Source organism: Dreissena polymorpha, chromosome 2 (genome assembly GCF_020536995.1).
Source record: "Dreissena polymorpha isolate Duluth1 chromosome 2, UMN_Dpol_1.0, whole genome shotgun sequence".
In the NCBI taxonomy this organism is placed as follows: domain Eukaryota; kingdom Metazoa; phylum Mollusca; class Bivalvia; order Myida; family Dreissenidae; genus Dreissena; species Dreissena polymorpha.
In genome coordinates this window covers 37,906,006-37,929,048 of record NC_068356.1, presented here as the reverse complement: position 1 = coordinate 37,929,048, position 23,043 = coordinate 37,906,006, and the positions used below count along the sequence as shown (strand labels likewise).

General features: G+C 38.7%; 1 protein-coding gene across 3 annotated transcripts in view; it reads left to right on the top strand.

Annotated features, from left to right (window-relative positions):
• Positions 1-23,043, top strand: part of LOC127866655 (nuclear factor NF-kappa-B p105 subunit-like) — a 75,392-nt gene that overhangs the window by 37,619 nt on the left and 14,730 nt on the right. For all 3 annotated transcript variants that reach the window (XM_052407369.1, XM_052407367.1, XM_052407368.1), the window contains 4 exons: positions 11,020-11,158; positions 14,690-14,863; positions 18,995-19,051; positions 19,438-20,685. In XM_052407369.1, the coding sequence (XP_052263329.1) occupies positions 11,020-11,158; positions 14,690-14,863; positions 18,995-19,051; positions 19,438-20,685 (1,618 nt within the window). The remainder of the gene's footprint in view (positions 1-11,019; positions 11,159-14,689; positions 14,864-18,994; positions 19,052-19,437; positions 20,686-23,043) is intronic.

The following is a 23,043-nucleotide window of genomic DNA, read 5'->3' as shown; positions in this document are numbered from 1 at the left end:
TTACATCCGATCTTCACCAAACTTGGTCAGAAGTTTTATGGAGATGATCTTAAGGCCAAGTTAGAACATAGGCCTTTCTGGGTCAAAAACTAGGTCAAGGGGTCACTTAGTGCATTTTAAAAATTGAGCATGGTGTCCGCTGTTTTTTGTGAAGACGACATGAAAAATATTATGTGTCAATGCGGCATATGGGGGTATTGGTCAGGTCTGTGACAAAGCTCTAGTTATCAACGGATTTTAATGAAACTTTCACAAAATAATTGTCACCAAGTGCGCTGGCGCATATTGTCAGGATTTTATGATTTGGTTGAAATCAAGGGCGCCACGACTACAAATGGATTGAATTTGACACAAGGGGGTTAACTAGAAACAATCGGTAACAATTCACATTTTGAATTGTCTCCCTTTTATCAGACTTTTTTTTTTCAAATTGAAAACCTGGTTTTGTGATAATTTTGTCCCTTTTTTTCTAAAATGCTTTCAGATATGAACCTAAAGTTTCATGTGTGAGTCTACCTTCATGACTAACATTTCCAGTACGAGTTTCGTTCCAGTTTAAGGCAAAGTTACGGGACTTGGACTTACAGTTTTCCTCACTTTTTCCCAAAACGCATGGAGATATTTACCTGATTTGTTTGTGTGAGTCTACCTTCATGACTTACAGGTCAAGTTCGAATTCCTTTCCATTCCATTTTTTTTTACAAACTTATGGGCTTTCATCTGGGTCTACGCTGTTTGCCAAGGCCTTTTTTTCGAGACGCTTGGCATAAATGGGTAAATTGTTGTAAGATACTTTCCAGAATAAATGTTATATGCGTAAATAAAATTCTATTTCCTAATGTCCTTAATATTATAAATTTGTATTAAGTATGCATTCATACGTGTTATGACATGTTTATTTTTCTCTTATGCTTGATCAAAGTGGCTTGTTCAAAGTAATAGTTCCTCAATACTTGTTTACATTTGCCATACAACAATGGAAAATTATCCATCATTCAATGAACATTTAAGTTTATTATTGCAAGATTTATCGTTATCTTATATGTCTGTTATATATACTGCATTTATTTATGCAGGAATCTAATGTACATTACATGAATTTTACGGCAGTTCTAAAATGAGATTGTAGTAAGATATATTCCGTATATGGTGGAAATTACATATAGTTATTCTTGTTAGAAAAACATTTAATAAAGCTTAAAAATGTGTTGTACTTCTTTTTATCCATATCTTTTCATTCATTGAAGGTTTCCTCTAAATAAATTCTTTTGCAGTACATTGTACTTGGGATTACTATTTTAAAATATAAATATTTCCAGGAGCATGTGTTTGTAAATTAAGTTGCTTTTATAAGTTGTATTATAGCATATATCGTCATTTTGCAGTCAGATATACCAACAAACCTACTCACTGTAAGTGGTCGGTTATTGATAAAAAAGAGTTTTTTCCAGTCAATCAAAAACTTTCTTTTTTTTATTTCTTTAACAAAAAAGGTTTGATTCTACATCATACCTGGTTCTGTACAAATATTCAAACTAATCATAATTATATACACATGTTCCACACATTACGTTTATCTATACATGTATACGGAAGTTTTTGTGAAAATTATGGACTAATTTATCGGCAAATGACAGAAGATTTCATAATATAATGACGGGGTTTACCATATATAACACTTGCTGTGTGAATTTTATGTTGGGATTTCAGCTAATTAGCAAGCAAAATACATTGTCCTGCTATAAAGCTATTTGCAAATTAAACAAATCTTTGTTCTGGGATAAACTAGGTTTAATGCATGCTAGTCCAAATAGGCTAATGAGGGGCATGTTAGTTCGCACAAGCTAATCAGGGACATCTTTTTCTGCTTTTATGATAATTTTTGTTTAAAGGAAGTATATTGTTTGCAAAAATACAGTTTACACGGAAATTGTTGTCCCTGAGTACGCTGTGCAGACTGCACAGGCTAATATGAGACACCTTATGCATATGCATTAAGCCTGGTTTTCCAAGAGCAAGGCTTACACAGTCCTGATAATAGCTATTATGTTGTGATCACCACATTTGGCACTTGCTATCATTTGTACCTGATATTCAAGTTGAAGGTGATTTCCCTCTCATTGTTTGATCTATTAAACCACCTGCAACCTGTGTCAATGACATCTTCCTCTGGTAAACTTGGGGTGGTTCAATCATGAATGTTGAATGTGAAGGGATCAATTAATGACTTCCCTGTTGTTCAGTCACATCCAAGTGGCATTGTACATACAATATTAAATAAATTGTTATGTTATAATTCAAAATAATCATGTTTATTGCTGATTGTTTCCATACATGTTTGTATAGAAATAAAACAACATATTTCTTTGTTCAATTTTCTGTCTCAATTCTAAATTATGTCAGTGATTTTTCAATTGAAATAGTCTTGGATTTCTTCCTCAATTCTTTTAGAAATTATTCATAAATTAACAATCATGACTTGATAAATGCTACCTTGTTGTAACATGATAGTCTAAATTTCAACAGTTACTATAGCAGAGGGGGTAATCACGTGACAAACAAGATGGCGACGTCCATTCCGATGCAGGTATTTTTCGTCGTTTTATACCTGTTATTACGTGTATTATTATTTTTTATTCCGCCACTTTCCAGCCATATTAGAAAGAAAGATACTGACTTTTCTATATCTCGACTTTACTTGGTGCAAAATTTCTTAGCGGGATGACCTATTATATTAGGGCTCCTCCACTAAGAAAATTTGCACCGAGTAAAGTCGAGATGTAAAGTGAATTTAAATACGAAATAAACGCTTATCACCTTTTTACTGATATTGCTGGAAAGTGAGCGTCATTTAAAAAATAAACAAGTAATGAAGGGTATAAAACAGTGAAAAATAACTGTCTCGGTATTGATGTCGCCATCTTGACTATCACATGATTACCCCCTCTGTATTGTATGAACACAACTCTGTTTTATTTTCAAAGTAGACCTGTAACATGATTGTCTTAATTAGTCCCCTACCGGTTTCACCGGAGGGTACTTATGGTTTGCGCTCCGTTTGTCAGTCAGTCCGTCCGTCCGTCACACTTTTCTGGATCCTGCGATTACTTTTATAGTTCTTAATATTTTTTCATGAAACTTGAAACATGGATAGATGGCAATATGGATATTATGCACGTCATTTCATTTCGTTCCTACGTCAAAAATTATGGTTGCTATGGCAACAAATAGACTAGAAATACTGCTGAAAATGGTGGTTTTCTGGACTTATATTGCTGGGCAATAGTCTTATTTCAACAGTTACTATTGTATGTACACAATTCTGTTTTATTTTCAAAGTAGACCACCTTGGGGAAAAAACTTAGGCTGAAGAGTCTATAATTCACAGATCATCAACAGGCTGTCTAATATGCATTGTCAATAAGATAATGAGTTGGTACAATTTTACAAACTCAGAAAAATGACTTTTTGTTTGGAGCTTAAAATACATTGCAAAAAAAGAGAAGTCTCATTCGAACAGTTTTTTTGACTGAGCGTAAATGCATTACCAAGTTTCTGAGCATGCTTTTTTGCTTGTGGCATTTGTATAATAATTCTATTTCATTGTGTTTTTAACTAACCTATAATTTATTTTTATGCAATCATATGTAAATAATCCTAAATAAAACAATTCTTTTATTTTCGTGCAATTATGCATCACAAGCAAGAAAGGCCCATGTTCAGCCAAATGTAGCCTGTGGTATATATGTAGAACAATACAGTGTCAGACAGATCATCAAATGATATTTTAATCTTTATTATTTGCGTGAGGATTCTGTGAAGAAGTGGTACAATTTATAAATTTAATATTAAACAAATTTTAGAATGGCACTTAATATAATGGCCTAACCTAATGACTGCACAAATGTAAAGTACTGTATTATGGCAAGCTTCAATTGATTCATTGATGTCTCAATGAGCCTTGAATACAATAGACTGGTTATTGTACTGTAGGACAATTTGTATGTGATTGTCCTAAATAGTCAAAAGCACAATGAAACTGCCCACTCTTCTTAAGTTTCAACATTGTTAATTCATAAAAATGAGAAATGAGAACATGAAACCAAAACATGGTCATATAATTGCTAGTGGTGGATTTTTGTGACCAATGTCTTAATAATGCTTGAAAAATTCATTATTTTAGGATGCTGGGAAATAGAAACACAAATCTGATATACCTTAGTACATTTATTGGAGCATAATGCTCCTTTAAAACATTAACATTGAAAGTGGAGAAATCCGGACACAAGCAGTTTCAGGCAACCAGGTGGACGGCACGGATGTTTGTTTTCCCCCCAGTAATGAGAATGCGCTATCCAGTTGCTCCAATACAACTTTTACAAGCTAATTCCTCCAATCCAGTCCTCCAAGCTAATTCCTCCAATCCAGTCCTCCAAGCTAATTCCTCCAATCCAGTCCTCTAAGCTAATTCCTCCAATCCAGTCCAATTCCTCCATTATAACAATATATTTATTTAGCAACCATTTCATAACAAATCCGAAACATACCAAAAGGCCTAAAAATGGGTTCCGCGAGTGATACACTTATAGACATTTCTAGTCTGTTCTGGACATCACTCTCCCCTATGCCAATTATTTTAAAAATCAGATAGAATTGTTATCTTGTGAAAAGTGGGTTATTCGGATTTTGTAAGATGACCCAGAGAAACCACCTGTCCCTGTTTAATTGTGTTTGACCCTCCGGGCCAGTGGTCCCTATAAGATCTTAGTTCTAGTTCAACTCGATGCCTAGTTCCCAGCTTAAACAGTTACTGGCAACGTGTCAAACGATAGAGGCCTAGAATATCAATAACAAAGTCAACACTTGAATTATACACAAAGCAGTAATACCACCATGGTCATTGCCATAATCCCGATTATTTATTAGATGTTAATTAAAACTAATTATGTATTGAAGCATCTATTTGAAAATCAAGTTTTAACGAATCCAGCCGTCAACTGTTGTAAAATGTTGGAAAAAACCTACTTTTTCAGAACATGAGGAAGTGATTGATTTGCTCTCATAACATCCCAATAAATACCCAGTTTTAGATACCTATATCATGACCATATGAAGGCATTCAATAGTTGAGTGATAGATATTCTGCACCTATACAGGAGCACATTTGGCTACACAATATATATTCAGGATGATAACTAACAAATTGCTGGACATAATTTTTACTTAATTTTACCAGAGTTATTGCCCTGGTCAACTTTAAAGATACCTGTGCCAAATTGCATAAAGAAAGTCTTAAGATATTCTTGCAAGCTTTGATTCTTATGATGTGATTAGGTGTGCATGTGTACCTTATATCTACCTACTATTGAAAATTGCAAAACTTTTGCATCATTTTCATTTCTTATACATTTTTCCACTTTTATTATTCAAACTGCATGCATTATGGTATTACTTTATTAATATTCACGGGATAGTTGTCACTACTGTAACAAGATTTAGTTCCTTTTTGCATTTTTTCTATGATGGCATGATTTTTTTAAATCTCTTTCACCAGCATGTCCCTTTAAGAATATTTAGTTGTCTTTTTTATCAAAGATATTGATATGTAAGGTTGCTCTTAACCCTTTCCGCCTTAAGAAGCACATAAAAAAATGGCTTTTGCAACCAGCATAAAACCAGAACAGCCTGCGAGTAACTCGCAGTCTGTTCAGGTTTTGTGTTGTTTGCTGCTCATCAGTAACTAAAGGTTGGAAATGAATCCTTTAAAACTTGAATTTAGTAAGAAAAGTATTTAATTAAATGTAACTTTCTAAGGGACTACAAGTGCCTTAAAATACATATCTAATTGGTAAAGGGTTAAATGGTGGTCATGGACCAGAAGTAGGCCCTAGTTCCCTGGATGGAGAGGGAATGCTAAAGGTTAACTTAGACAAATATTTATAATAGATTTGAATTTATTGGTGAAGAAAGAAGGCAATAGGTGTTTTTTGAGGAAATGGGATTACTACAACAGAGCCATTGAGCCATTGTTCTAGATAATTTACCCCACTCAGTGTTGCTTGGTCATATAGAATATTGTGGTTTTGTTGACACATGATATCAGGTCAAACATGCAAGGGGAATTTTGCATTGTATGTAAAAATGCATAAACTAGATTGTCTGTACACATTCTTGTGTCAGTCGTATACTGTAACTAGTGATATCAATCAATACTACACTTTGTACAGTGACAGCTTGTTTAAAATACAATTAAAATTTAAATTGATTGCATCATATCATATGTGAAACGGGTGTTAAATGCGTGTGCGTAAAGTGACACTTTCCATCTAAACTGTCTTATTTTTTTGCTAAGAATAGATTTTCTTTAAACGAAAAATACCATAAACGCGGAAAGTTTAATCTGGTACATCACTGTATGCACATGCATTAAACCACCTTTTCACAGAGCACGGCCAATATTTTAAGTGGTATAGTCAGTGTATAGATTTAAGAATATAAAACTGTCCCACCATGCGTATGAGCCGTGATTTAAAACTTGGCTTTATCCATGTGCGTAAAGTGTCATACAAGATAGCCTGTGCTGTCACATAAATAATCAGGGACGACACTTTCCGCTTAAAATTGATTTTCGGTAAGAAGGGACTTCCTTCAAACTAAAAATACCATTAAAGCGGAAAGTGTCGTCCCTGATTAGCCTGTGCGGACTGCACAGGCTAATCTGGGACGACACTTTACGCACATGAATTAAGCCCAGTTTTATCAGAACACGACATATTTCATTAATCAATAATTTCTAAATCAGACCTTAAGTCACCATACATATCTAGGTTTTCCCAATAGATTAATCATCATACACAAACCATAATTATACAACTACAATGTTCAATCATGTAAACCACATTATTTTAATATTTTAATAATGCACTTGATCACTAACTCAATTATACATTCTGCTCTTTGTCACTCTTATCATTATGCTGAGGACATGCCTATCTTGGTGTTTACGAATACAAAAGTGAGCGATATAAATAGTTCTTTGACACTCAGGGGTAATACCCCAGTATTGTTTACAAAGACAGCTTTTCTGAAGATTCAGAAACTGCAAGTCACAAGGTTGAAAAGTTGGTGTTATTCTGTGTCAGTTATACTGTGGAGTAAAAGTTGACTGTATTAAGAGGTAATACAGTTTTAAGTCATTCTTTTGCAATGTAACAATCATGTATAGTTCATAATTATTTGCATATTGTATAATCTTTATTTGTTTACTTTGATTAACTGACAATAATAGCATTGGTATATTTTTTGAATTTGGAAACAAAAACATTTTATACTTTCAATCTTTTCAAAATCAATGCAAAACAATTAGGTACTCACCGGCATTTATGCATGGTCATATTACAGAATTAATTAAATTAAGTAGTTCAATATATGTTTTATATTGCAATCATGCTGATTAAAGAAGCTGCCACATGCAATACAGTTATGGTCTTCATGTAATACATTGTAACAAATGCACTGTTAAACACTGATGTAAAATTTAAGACTCTCCCTGGGAAAATGGGGCTTAATGCATGGGTGTCAAGTGTTGTCCCAGACCAGAGATTGCACTCTCTGATTTTATGGATTTTTTTGTTTTAAGGAAGACTCTTTTAAACAAAAATCAAGTCAAAGCAGAATGTTTCATCCCTGATAAGCCTGTGTGTGCTACACTGGCTCATCTGGGACTACACTGTGCGCACATGCATGAAGCCCCGTGTTGTCAGAGCAAGCCTCAATTATTCAACAGTCAATAAATAGTATCCAACTTGCCGTAATGCACTTGGTTTGCAATCCAAGTGTCGCAGGCACCATTTCCAGCTAAACCTGACATACTGGTACTGACTGTTTGACGCATAAGACATTTAATGAACATGATAACATTTAATAGGAGTCGGGTTGTCATGCCAAATCAATATAATGGTCGTGCTCTGTGAAAAAGGGGTTTAATGCATGTGCGTAAAGTGTCATCCTAGATAAGCCAGTGCAGTCTGCAAATGCTAATCAGGGACGACACTTTCCGATTTCATGATATTTATCTTTTCAAGAAAGTCTCTTCTTAGCAAAAATCAAGTTTAGGCGGAAAGAGTTGTCCCTGATTAGCCTGTGCGGACTGCATAGGCTAATCTGCGACAACACTTTACGCACATGCATTTAACCCCCTTTTAACAGAGCACGGCTCATATGGTCGGATTAATCACTGTGATGTTGGACTGCACAGTGTTGGACATATTTTGCATTAATTCAACACCCACAATGTATTATAAGACTTGTATGCAAATGCCTTGAAAGAGATGAATCCATTACTCTTATATATACAACGATATCTTCAATTGTTACAGATTTGTGATGGAAGTGTCAATTAACCTGTAAAGTATACATGTTGTGAATGATTTTAATTATGCTTATGATGATTGATTAATTGATTGATTGATTGTTGTGTAATTGAGCGAGGGAGTGAGTGAGTGATTTAGTAAGAAAGGGAGGAAATGTAAAAGTGACCAAATGAGCGAAACTCCAAATACTGGTATGATCCTAATCAATACCCAATGAACCTTGATTTAAATCTATTTTTCAGCTAGACAGTGTATGTTTATCTATACAGGGTCATACCTGCATGACGATGAGTAGTTTCCAAACCAGGAAGAACTGCTGTAGAATATCTGGTAGCTCTAAATTAAAGATTGCTAGGATCTTATAGCTATGTTTAAATCCTCTATATGGGTTTAAATGAAATCTACTTGTACATACCCGGTATCGTGCACAATAACTACAGTCTGACTTACTTGTTTTCACATAACATATGTTATACAAATGAAGTACATTAATATGTTTTTACCAGTTGAATATTACTATTTACATGTGCTTAGTTAAACTAAGCACATGTAAATAGTAATATTCAACTGGTAAAAAGTTATGTATAACAGATTGCTATTAAATAAGTGGTCATGGTACTACATATATGTCATACATCATCATATGGGTCTTCTTATGACCGTATCCCATGCTTACTTAAATGGACTAAGGCAAGGAACAACTGGATTCCTACTACAATGAAAGTTATTTATTGTTTTACATAACATAATTTTCATTAAGTTAATCAAATGCAATATAATACGAAATGAGAAATTTGATAGAAAAAACAAACTGAAAAATGATATTCACAAGTAGAAATTACTATAATAAACATTTCTTTAACCAATTGTGCTATGGTGCTTTGTAAGTTACCTTGGACAACCTTTAGATGTTAAGAATACTCAAAACATCAAAAGGGCCAAACAAACGGGTCCAATATTATAAAATAATTTTTACCTCAGGATGCAGATAGTATTTTCTTATCATATATAGCTAATTGTATCCATTATAAAATGCCTTTATTAATTTTTGTTAAATCAAAATTTAAAAAAAATGAAAAAAAAGAAGCCCTGTTGTATCCCATTTAAGTGAGTAGAACCTTTAAAACTAGGTGTGGAGAATGTGTACTCTTCATGGCAGTTGTTCTTGCAAATGATGTGAGATTGCTTTGAACTGCTAGTAGTCTTCCTTTGTGTGTTTTTTATGTTCAATGAGCTGATTATTATTATCCCCCGCCAGAGGCGGAGGATATTGTTTTGGCGTTGTCTGTCCGGCTGTCCGTCCGCCCGGCTGTCCTTCCGTCCGTCCGGCACTTTTGTGTCCGGAGCCATATCTTGGAAGTGCTTTGGCGGATTTCATTGAAACTTGGTATGAGTATATATATGCATAAGAGGATGATGCACGCCAAATGACATTGTACACCATCTGTTAAAAACAGAGTTATGGCCCTTTGTATCTTGAAAAAATGCTTTTTACTATAGGCACTTTTGTGTCCGGAGCCATATCTTGGAAGTGCTTTGGCGGATTTCATTGAAACTTGGTATGAGTATATATATGCATAAGAGGATGATGCACGCCAAATGGCATTGTACACCATCTGTTAAAAACAGAGTTATGGCCCTTTGTATCTTGAAAAAATGCTTTTTACTATAGGCACTTTTGTGTCTGGAGCCATATCTTGAAAGTGCTTTGGCGGATTTCATTGAAACTTGGTATGAGTATATATATGCATAAGAGGATGATGCACGCCAAATGACATTGTACACCATCTGTTAAAAACAGAGTTATGGCCCTTTGTATCTTGAAAAAATGCTTTTTACTATAGGCACTTTTGTGTCCGGAGCCATATCTTTTTTAACATAACAGATGTTGTGTTCACTCTGCAACACTCTGAAAATTGAGTGTATGTAAACATTAAATGTTTTTGTGGAAAACGCATGACTTATTAATTCACCTAAATAAATTTTGAAGGCTCAAGAACCTTCCTCTGTCTTAGTTTTGAGTTATTGTCCTCCGTCCGTCCGTCCATCTGTCAGTATGTTCATCCGTCCGATTTGCACCCATCCTCAAACAAAGCATACGTTGCCGGGGATATCAATTCTACGAATTTGCTTGTTAGCAAACACATTGTCGTTCGATTTTTGAAAGTTTCAGTTTCTATTTTAAGAAAATTGCAATACGGATTAGTTTTTTGCAAAAATGATGAATTACATTGATAATGCACTCAGCCATCACAATTTGTTTGTGAACACACACTATTATGTGAAGTTGGAAAATGTTGTTAGAGCTGGAATGCTGTTGTAGGTTGTGTGACAGGCATACAGAACCCTTTCCCACTTAGAACCAAAGTGAAAATGTGCAAACTGCAAACAGCATAAAACCAGAACAGCCTGTGAGTAATTCGCAGTCTGTTCAGGTTTTATGCTGTTTGCTGCTCATCAGTATCTAAGGGTTGAAAATCAAGCCTTTAAACTTGATTTTAGTAATAAAGGTCCTTATTTAAATTGAACTTTCTATGAAACTACAAATGCGTCAAAATACATATCTAAGTGGTAAAGTGATCATTCATTCATCATCCATACTGCATACAGCTCTCTAAATTTGCACAATAACTTTGATCCATTCCAGTTTGCCATAGTGTTCAAGACGCCCGAGTACAAAGACACAAACATCAAGAGCCCAGTGAACGTGCTGGTGTTGTTACAGAGGATATCTGACCAGGAATCCAGCGATCCCAAGTCCTTTACGTACTACCCACGCTCACACGGTATGAGACCCAGTTGTAGACTTTCAAGATGCATCCAGATAAGCAGTTTGAATCTTATAGTCCATATCTGTGGACCTTCCTTCTATTATGTTCCCCCCCAAAAAATTGGGGGGTAGCATATAGCCGCCGCTTTGTCTGTCCGTGTTTCCGTGTGTCCGTCCGTCAGTGCACAATTTTTGTACGGGCTATTTCTCAGCAACAAATGACCGGAATTCAATGAAACTTTATGGGAAGCTTCACTACCAAGAAGAGATGTGCATATTATCAGCAGGTTCTTGTCGGATGATTTTTCACAGAGTTATGGCCCTTTGAAATTTTCCATTAACTGTACATATAGTGCAATTCTTGTCCGGGCTATTTCTCAGCAACTAATGACGGGAATTCAATGAAACTTTATGGGAAGCTTCACTACCAAGAGGAGATGTGCATATTATCAGCGGGTTCTGGTTGGATGATTTTTCACAGAGTTATGGCCCTTTGAAATTTTCCATTGTACATATAGTGCAATTCTTGTCAGAGCTATTTCTCAGCAACTAATGACCGGAATTCAATGAAACTTTATGGGAAGCTTCACTACCAATAGGAGATGTGCTTATTATCAGCGGGTTCTGGTCGGATGATTTGTCACAGAGTTATTGCCCTTTGAAGTTTTCCATTGTACATATCGTGCAATTCTTGTCCGAGCTATTTCGCAGCAACTTATTACGGGAGTTCAATGAAACTTTATGGGAAGCTTCACTACCAACAGGAGATGTGCATATTATCAGCCGGTAATGGTCGGATGATTTTTCACAGAGTTATGGCTCTTTGAAATTTTCTATAAACTGTACATACAGTGCAATTCTTGTCGGGGCTATTTCTCCCCAACTACTGAATGGAATTCAATGAAGCTTTATGGGAAGCTTAACTACCTTGAGGAGATGCACATGTTATTTGTGGGTTCTGGTTAGATGATTTATTTAGAGAGTTATGGCCCTTTGAAATTTTAAAGTTGCTAAACCATCCATCATATTATTTTGTCCAAAGTTATGCCCCTCAAGACGTTTCTTTTTCTCTGAATATGTAGTGCAATATTGTGACAAAAAAACCTTTGGGGAGCATCACCCGTCTCCGAAGGTTTCTTGTCATTATCAGGAAGTATTTTCTTAATGAAAAATCTATTTTAGGGGGAATTTTTTTTTCTGATAAGCCTGCACAGTCTTATCTGGGATGACACTTTACGCGTATGCATTTAGCCCAGTTTTTCCAGAACAAGGCCTGTTGTGTCATATGGGACATGTGTAGATTTTAAGGTTTGTTTAGCACCAGTTTTTGCTAATGACTTTTTTCTTATGGCCCAGTTTTGTATTGCACTCTCTTATCTGATCTTGACCTTGTCTAATAATAGGCTTTGTAGCATCATTTGGATGCATGTGTGTTTATGAAATGAACATTCTTGTTCAAACCAATTTTTGTTCAGCAAATTTTCACAAAAGTTGTGTAGATTTTGTTTTGCAGTGGTGCATTTATCCCTTGGTATTGTAAAAGCATTCATTATCAGGTATTTAAGACCATTATGCCCCCACCAAAATGGGGAATTTCTGTTTCAAATCATGACTTTTGATAGTAGGAGGAAGTACATATGTTTATACATGTAAGCCCTTGATCAAGGTTTAATGATCTGCAACCAAGGGCATTGACACATGAGAACATGGTGTGGAAAAATGGTTCAATGTGCAGGATGTTCCACTGCATTCCATCACATTTATTCTGATTAATATCATTGTCAATACCATTTTCAAACATTTGAACTGCATGTCATTGTCATATTTTCACAAGTGTGGGTTTTGAAGCAGTCCATTTGTCAGGTCACCTGTTTAATAATTGGATCTTAAAAATTGTGACCATGAATAGTGCTTATTTCTAAAGCTGTATATGATTTGTTAAAATATGTCACAAGGAAGACACCAAAATAGCTTAATACCAAACTGTTAGTTTATGCGGGATAATAATATGTCTTCAAAATAGATGGTGTTTGAATGTCAAGGGGGTTAGCGCCATCAATTTGACAAAAAATCCCCTTTTATTTGGTCTCTTTAAAATGAAAAAGATTATATTTTCAAATCGGTAAAACTACAAACAGGAAGATTAACAAGCTGTTAGGTTTGCTCTTAATATAATACAATTCGCAAGCAGACAATATTGGTTATCTGATTTCATGGACTGAATGTAAATTTCATAAGAATTCATGTAAAGCTTTCAAGAAATTGTAATGAAAGCTAGCTGCACGTGTAAAACGTGCAATTCATTTACATTTACATTTTGGACTGATTTTTGTTAAGCACGCTTGCAGAAAACTCGATATAGCGGTTATCATGGTTGAGTGAATGTGCATGGATGTATCAGTGATTGTGTGTGTCGTTGTGTCCGAGCTTGTCAGGACTGTTACTTTGTCGTTTATCATGCAACGGGTAGTGTTTGTAAGCGCAATATACGTGCAAAACCATTTTTAGGGCCTCGGGTATCAAGCCCTTAAAATGACTGCAGCAGAGTGACAATACTGCTGTGAAATCTTATCTCTAACATCACAATTTCTGTTTAAATTGCAAATATGGAACACCCACTAAAGTTGTTTTACAAATGATCAAAGCAGAAGTTGCTTTTCTGAAAACCCTGACAATTTACAGAAAGAACTAAACCGCGATTAATCACCACTGTGTAGGCGGAGTTCACAGAGTATAATCAATATAAGCAAATAGTAATTCTCAGTAAACATTCACCAGCAAATAATGCAACGAATATCCATCAGACATGCTGCCATTTACTATTTATATGATGCACACATCAATTTGTTATTACAACCAGACAAAGAAAGATTATTTTAATTTTAAACCTCGTGTGTAACTTTTTATCCGAATTAAATGATATTCACAACTGTTTATACCAAAATTATTTAATTCCAGCACATTTGTATATTATGCCCATTGAAAGTGATACCCTTGTGAGAATCCTGGTACACGCTTACATCTACAAGTCTCTTTGTTCTCATCTAAACTTTTCACTGTTATTTATACATGCATGCCATTCAAAAAAACGATATTTTTGTTGTTGTCTGGTGTCACAATCCAGTCATGGAAAGTGTGCATGTTACAAAAGACCATGTTCTATAGCTTAATGTAAACGTGCGCACTCGGTACACGTTGTCTCTGCAACTAAAAAATCATTAAATTTAATGCAAGTTGTGATGGAATAAATGCATGTATGAAACTTGTACTCATAAAAAACCTAGAATAAAATGTTTAAATAATTTTGCAGACAAGGAAACTGCAAATCCTGTATATTTTAAGAAGCCGAAACACACCTGTTTATGTCATTTTGCATGTGCAATGTAATGAATTAAATGTCTTGGTGATGATGATCGGGTGCGCATGGTTACTCATCCCAAGATCCAATCCACAAAGGACAGGGGTGCCTAAAAAACCTTGGGAAGGAACTCGCGTTAAATATCAATAAATATTGACATTATTTAAAAAAATTACCATTTGCCTGTAGATTCTGAGGACATTGCTCGTAAGCGCCAAAAGATTTTACCGCGCTATCACGGATCCAGTCCGCCAAGCCGCAGCCCCTACGACTACAACCCTCCCTCTGCTGGTAGTGGAGGCGACAGCAACAGCAGTGGAGGCAGTGGTGGTGGTGTCAACGGGGGATTGCCCAATGGGGGATGTAAGTGAAGGGGAGGGGGAAGGCAGTGGTGTTGGTGTCAATGGGGGATTGCCCAATGGGGGATGTAAGTCTAGGCTAGGTAGAGGGAGTGGTGGTGGTGTCAACGGGGGATTGCCCTATGGGGGATGTAAGTCTAGGCTAGGTAGAGGGAGTGGTGGTGGTGTCAATGGGGGATTGCCCTATGGGGGATGTAAGTCTAGGCTTGGTGGAGGGAGTGGTGGGGGTGTCAACGGGGGATTGCCCAATTGGGGATGTAAGTCTAGGCTAGGTGGAAGGAGTGGTGGTGGTGTCAACGGGGGATTGCCCAATGGGGGATGTAATTCTAGGCTAGGTAGAGGGAGTGGTGGTGGTGTCAACGGGGGATTGCCCAATGGGGGATGTAAGTCTAGGCTAGGTAGAGGGAGTGGTGGTGGTGTCAATGGGGGATTGCCCTATGGGGGATGTAAGTCTAGGCTAGGTAGAGGGAGTGGTGGTGGTGTCAATGGGGGATTGCCCTATGGGGGATGTAAGTCTAGGCTAGGTAGAAGGAATGGTGGTGGTGTCAATGGGGGATTGCCCTATGGGGGATGTAAGTCTAGGCTAGGTGGAGGGAGTGGTGGGGGTGTCAACGGGGGATTGCCCAATGGGGGATGTAAGTCTAGGCTAGGTGGAGGGAGTGGTGGGGACGTCAACGGGGGATTGCCCTATGGGGGATGTAAGTCTAGGCTAGGTAGAAGGAGTGGTGGTGGTGTCAACGGGGGATTGCCCTATGGATGATGTAAGTCTAGGCTAGGTAGAAGGAGTGGTGGTGGTGTCAACGGGGGATTGCCCTATGGGGGATGTAAGTCTAGGCTAGGTAGAAGGAGTGGTGGTGGTGTCAACGGGGGATTGCCCTATGGGGGATGTAAGTCTAGGCTAGGTAGAGGGAGTGGTGGGGGTGTCAACGGGGGATTGCCCAATTGGGGATGTAAGTCTAGGCTAGGTAGAAGGAGTGGTGGTGGTGTCAACGGGGTATTGCCCTTTGGGGGATGTAAGTCTAGGCTAGGTAGAGGGAGTGGTGGTGGTGTCAATGGGGGATTGCCCTATGGGGGATGTAAGTCTAGGCTAGGTAGAGGGAGTGGTGGTGGTGTCAACGGGGGATTGCCCAATGGGGTATGTAAGGCTAGGTAGAGGGAGTGGTGGCGGTGTCAATGGGGGATTGCCCTATGGGGGATGTAAGTCTAGGCTAGGTAGAGGGAGTGGTGGTGGTGTCAATGGGGGATTGCCCTATGGGGGATGTAAGTCTAGGCTAGGTAGAGGGAGTGGTGGTGGTGTCAACGGGGGATTGCCCTATAGGGGATGTAAGTCTAGGCTAGGTAGAGGGAATGGTGGTGGTGTCAACAGGGGATTGCCCTATGGGGGATGAAAGTCAAGGCTAGGTAGAGGGAGTGGTGGTGGTGTCAACGGGGGATTGCCCTTTGGGGGATGTAAGTCTAGGCTAGGTAGAGGGAGTGGTGGTGGTGTCAACGGGGGATTGCCCAATGGGGTATGTATATCTAGGCTAGGTGGAGGGAGTGGTGGTGGTGTCAACGGGGGATTGCCCTTTGGGGGATGTAAGTCTAGGCTAGGTAGAGGGAGTGGTGGTGGTGTCAACGGGGGATTGCCCTATGGGGGATGTAAGTCTAGGCTAGGTAGAGGGAGTGGTGGTGGTGTCAACGGGGGATTGCCCTTTGGGGGATGTAAGTCTAGGCTAGGTAGAGGGAGTGGTGGTGGTGTCAACGGGGGATTGCCCAATGGGGGATGTAAGTCTAGGCTAGGTAGAGGGAGTGGTGGTGGTGTCAACCGGGGATTGCCCTATAGGGGATGTAAGTCTAGGCTAGGTAGAGGGAATGGTGGTGGTGTCAACGGGGGATTGCCCTATGGGGGATGTAAGTCAAGGCTAGGTAGAGGGAGTGGTGGTGGTGTCAACGGGGGATTGCCCTTTGGGGGATGTAAGTCTAGGCTAGGTAGAGGGAGTGGTGGTGGTGTCAACAGGGGATTGCCCAATGGGGGATGTAAGTCTAGGCTAGGTAGAGGGAATGGTGGTGGTGTCAACGGGGGATTGCCCTATGGGGGATGTAAGTCTAGGCTAGGTAGAGGGAGTGGTGGTGGTGTCAACGGGGGATTGCCCAATGGGGTATGTAAGTCTAGGCTAGGTAGAGGGAGTGGTGGTGGTGTCAACGGGGGATTGCCCTATGGGGGATGTAAGTCTAGGCTAGGTAGAGGGAGTGGTGGTGGTGTCAACGGGGGATTGCCCAATGGGGGATGTAAGTCTAGGCTAGGTAGAGGGAATGGTGGTGGTGTCAACGGGGGATTGCCCTATGGGGGATGTAAGTCTAGGCTAGGTAGAAGGAGTGGTGGTGGTGTCAACGGGGGATTGCCCTTTGGGGGATGTAAGTCTAGGCTAGGTAGAGGGAGTGGTGGTGGTGTCAACGGGGGATTGCCCAATGGGGGATGTAAGTCTAGGCTAGGTAGAGGGAGTGGTGGTGGTGTCAACGGGGGATTGCCCTATAGGGGATGTAAGTCTAGGCTAGGTAGAGGGAATGGTGGTGGTGTCATCGGGGGATTGCCCTATGGGGGATGTAAGTCAAGGCTAGGTAGAGGGAGTGGTTGTGGTGTCAACGGGGGATTGCCCTTTGGGGGATGTTAGTCTAGGCTAGGTAGAGGGAGTGGTGGTGGTGTCAACGGGGGATTGCCCAATGGGGTATGTATATCTAGGCTAGGTGGAGGGAGTGGTGGTGGTGTCAACGGGGGATTGCCCTTTGGGGGATGTAAGTCTAGGCTAGGTAGAGGGAGTGGTGGTGGTGTCAATGGGGGATTGCCCTATGGGGGATGTAAGTCTAGGCTAGGTAGAGGGAGTGGTGGTGGTGTCAATGGGGGATGTAAGTCTAGGCTAGGTAGAAGGAGTGGTGGTTGTGTCAACGGGGGATTGCCCTTTGGGGGATGTAAGTCTAGGCTAGGTAGAGGGAGTGTTGGTGGTTTCAACAGGGGATTGCCCTATGGGGGATGTAAGTCTAGGCTAGGTAGAGGGAGTGGTGGTGGTGTCAACAGGGGATTGCCCTTTGGGGGATATAAGTCTAGGCTAGGTGGAGGGAGTGGTGGTGGTGTCAATGGGGGATTGCCCTATGGGGGATGTAAGTCTAGGCTAGGTGGAGGGATTGGTGGGGGTGTCAACGGGGGATTGCCCAATGGGGGATGTAAGTCTAGGCTAGGTGGAGGGAGTGGTGGGGGTGTCAACAGGGGATTGCCAAATGGGGGATGTAATTCAAGGCGAGGGGGCAGGCTTTCTATGAAGAGCATTTGAGCATTGCTGTGGGAAAAATGGGGTTTAATGCCTGTGCATAAATTGTTGTCCCAGATAAGCCTGTGTAGTCCACACAGGAGAATCAGGGACATCACTTTCTGCCTCAGCTGGATTCTGCTAAGAATTGACTTCCTTTGAATAAAAAATCTAGAAAAGCAAAAAGTGTTTTTCCTGATTTTAATTTAAGAAGACCCTTGACGCACATGCATTAAGCCACGTTTGTTTGAGAGGGGGCTCATTTATTTGGAAATGTCAGATATGGATACAGGAAGGATTTTGTATTAGAAGAAGAGTGATGTCGGATGAGGTAGTGGTTGGAAGGCAGTAATGCATGAATGGTTCAAACAAGCAGGCTGGGGGGATGCATTTTGCATTATGATTTCATTTATTACAAATATTCAATCTTGCAGTAAAGTAAAACTTCTAGGTTTGGTTGCAATTGAATACAGGTAACAATTTGTTATTTCTTGAATTATTGTTTGTGTTGTTAATGGTACAAACACAAAACAAGCTGTAAGGAACAGTTGTTTAATGTCACTACAAAACATGCATGTTATATGAAATATAGTATAATGTAAGGAACATACTTTTAGTAATGGTGTTACTGTAATGTTTAAAAATATTTGAATGTTTTAGGGGTTTTAACATTTCCCATTTCACTTCTTGTCAAGATGCTTATGCCTGTGTAAATTCTCTATAAAGTATACCATAAATCAGGCTTTGATAAATATATAATTCTTCATATTCCTTCTAATATATGTACTTTTATGAAGGAAGTATTATGATTTGGGTCATTTTTACAGTTGCTTACCTGTCAATGTGTTTTTCAGCAATTCCTCACTTCAATGACCTGAAATACAGTGCACAGCAGTTCAAATTTCCAAGTGGTGAGTTGCTATGGAAACGGTTTTTTTTGCTAAAGAAATTAAAAACTTATGATGCAAATGATAGATGAATAAGAAACTGTAATTAACGTCTATACACATTTGTGTTGTAAGCATTTCATATCAGTACATTTTCGCTTGGAAGAGATTCAAGACATTGTACCTGGTTCCTTGTATTAAAAAAACTAATTTGTATGGCTTTAGTACATTAAGAAATTTATAGTAAACTTTGTAAATTGTTCAATATCTTATATATATTCTTGGGTAATGTTGACTACAAAGATCCTTCAGCCCTGCTTCACCAACATTGATATAATCTCTGTTGTATACACATGTTTAAGTAAGATATATTGCATTTGTAAACCTTTAGCCTTCAATGCATGCTGTAGGTCGTGATCGTCGGTACGCGCGTACACCTCAAATTCTGAACCAGTACAGTCAGCAATCGCAGGTGCCTCTATTTCCAATGGCAGACCTCCTTAGCAACCCCACAGACTTTGTGTACGAAGAAGTCTCCAAAATGTCCCCTCCTAACCAGCCCATCAACTCGATGTCTCCACCTTTGCGGTACCCGCATGGGTCAGGTATGAACGTCATGGGGTCTCATTCACCGTACAACCAGATGATGTCGCCCCAGTCGGTGAGCCAGGGCACTCCAGGGTCCATGATCAATGGGGGGATGTCCCCCGAGCACATGCAGCCCTCTCCTCAGAGCATTTCGGCCATGTCTCCCCAAGGGAATCTCACATCGCCTGGCAACCTGGCGGACGCATCGCAGGCAGGTATGCAGTATGGAAATGGAATGATCGACGTGTCCTCTGAACTTGCCATGCAGCATATGAATCAGTCGCTGATGTCCAGTGGACAATCAGAGGCAATGATGACCACCATGTCCATGGCAACCATGCACCAGATTCAGCAGCCCATACAGTCCTCCGGAATAGAGAACATGTTAATGAACCCAGGCATGTTCTGTGAAAATTTTGATATTCAACCGCAAACACAGGGTTATGATCACCAGTCATACATGAGCAGCCAAACAATAAAAGAAATGGAACAGCAGATGCCGCATCAGTACATGCCCTGTAGTTTCGTGGCCCGAGGGGGCGAGGATGAAGATCTTGATGATGTTATGGCCATAATTGACGGTGGCTATGACGAAACAGATGCAAGTCTTATCAAACCGCCACATGGATCATCATCACAGAAGCCTGGATCTTTTGTTGAGAAGCTGATGGTGACGCATGGCGAGGCCAGAGATGAGGAGCTGTATGAGAGGGGATCAGCTCCAGTAACACCAAGCAGCCCATTGAAACTGATGGAGCCCAGTGTGGAAACTAAACTGAAAAACATGGGTATGGTTTCGCCACATTCCCCAGGCGGCTCTGTCAAGATGATAGAGCCGAGAAGTGAAATGAAAGTAAGCCAGAAAAGTGAACCTTCTAAGCCTGCTTCAAGCGGCATTGGAAAAATGGCAGAGCCGAGCCCTGTTCAAAAGTTGGAACCCAGAAGTGAGAAGCAACAGCTAGGCCTAGGTGAGCCACTGAAGAAGCCAGCCACTGCTGGCCCAGTCCCTGTGGTTACTGGAACCACTGCACCTTCCAAGAACAGGAAGCTTGTGACTAAGGAGCGAGCTGGTGAGTATAAGTACTTAGTTTTTAAAGTGGCTATTAATGGGCCTCGTTCAAGGAAAATGTCGCTCAATGCATGTGTGTTAAGTGTTGTCCCAGATAAACAAGTGCATTCTGTACTAAAACATTTTGTTAAGAAGCAATTTCCTTTAAACTAAAAATTCCATAAAGACAGAAAGTGTTGTCCCTGATTAGTCTGTGTGGACTTTAAGCACATGCATTATGCACAGTTTTCCTAGAAGGCAGCTCCATTAGTAATCTACTGTGTGCTTGCTGACTACTTGTGATTGTTTACATGTGGTGTCGCGGGAAAATGCATTGTCAGTATTCACAATTGTGTAAGCAACTTTTGATTCTGATTCTAAAAATAGGTCATTGATCTCAATACCTCTTGTGATAATGTAATAAATTCCAGAATTGTGTGACTAATATTTTAAAATAGGATGAATTGAAATATGTTTTAATTGTAGTTGCCAAAGAGCTTAATTACATAATGTGAGATAATTGCTGACTTGATGTGGTTTATAACAAACATTTTGACAATTCTTTATTGTGAATATGTTTTAATGTTTGTGTCATTCTCATCTGCACTAGTATTGTGATATTTTTGTTTTTGGGTCTGAAAAATGTGGGTTCCCAACAAAAGCTGACATTATTTGCTTAGGTTTTGATTTTTGTGGTGAATTTTAATGGATATACTCAAACCACATCTTGGGGGAAATGAAAGGGAAGGGGAATCTCTTTAATGCAATCTGTTTGTCTTGGTTATTGACTAAGCATAGGATGGAACATCTATAATAATGCCCTTGTTGTTAAAGCTTATACCACGTCAGTTTTAAATACCCAGGCCTAGTTCCTGTATTTGCACGTTTTAACAGCAGGAGGTTTTCCGTATTCTTATCAAATTCAGGTTTGATTAGCAGTTTAACATAGGTATGGCATGTCAAAAATGAGAAGCACCATGCTACAAACCTTAAATTGAAGAAGCCCTTGTGTGGCATAGCTTCTTTGAACATTTAAATGCAATAATTGTTTTCTGATTGTAATTTGTTTGCAAAACAAAGATATCTTGAGGTCATCATCATAAGTGTTTTTGAACATACACAGGTTACAATTTAACTGTACATAGTATCAACATCTCAAGTTTGAGTAAACCATTTTAGCATCGTTCTGTGAAAACTAGTCTTCATGCATGTGTGTAATGTGTTATCCTAGATTAGCCTGTGCAATTTGCACAGGCTCATCAGGTACACATTTTTTAAAACTGCATTTCCTTTTAGAAGAGACTCTTTAAACAAAATTTTATAAAAGGTGGAAAATTTATACCAGTCTGCACAGGCTAATCTGGGACAAAACTTTACATGGCTGAAGTCTTTTTTTTTCAAAAAAGGCGCCTCATTTGTACAAAACTCTGCACTGAACCACATTTCAATGTGGACTATTTCACTAATCAGTTTGGGTAAGTCCCTTGTTAATCCCAAACCACTTATATCTTTGTAAATACATGTAACTTATTTATTTCATAGTGCTGAATGATAGCTTACATAGTTTAATATTTACAGAAATATATTCTTGGCCTCAGGTTAATCTGGTCTTGTTTAAATAATGATTAATAAGTTTATATAGGTGAAATTAAATTGGCGGGACTTTTGTGAATATTTCTTCATCTATAATCAGTGCTTTATCATAATTTTTTTCTGAATGACTGTCATGAGAGTAAGATGCATGGAAGGGTATTGTCGTATATGTTGGTATGTTTTTAAAAATTATACTACATGTATTAAACACCTCATTTACCAAAGTGTTTTCGCAGTTGTTTTTTGTTGTTGATTTTATCCAACATCATAGCCATAATTGACTCATTATACAACTAAAGACAGTACATAGTTTCAACTTAAACCTATTTGTGATATACAATTCTTGTATAACATATCTATCAGCATTTCATCAATTGAACAATTGCTAGTGTCACATGAGGTGTGCTTTAAGCATATGGTTTACTGCTTGTCATACTTCCTGAAATTGATGTGGTACATTATGGCAAATGTTATGGGACTTTTTTGATACTTGTAATGAAAAATATATCATCATAGTACAACCAGTAGGAAATCTGTCATTGTCAACAAGAGCTTTGTTCTGAAAGGATTTACTTACCTCAAGTGTGTTATGTTGGACTTACTTGGAGGTCTGTTTTGTTTTTATGTTGCAGCACTTCATTTGATTTATTATGTTTGACCACTAACGCTATTTAATTATTGAATAATTTCTTATTTAGGTTTTGACTTAAAAAGACCTTCTAGATCTGATTTTTATCACATACATGTTTATTGAATTTTAATAAGTTTTTTATCACATACATGTTTT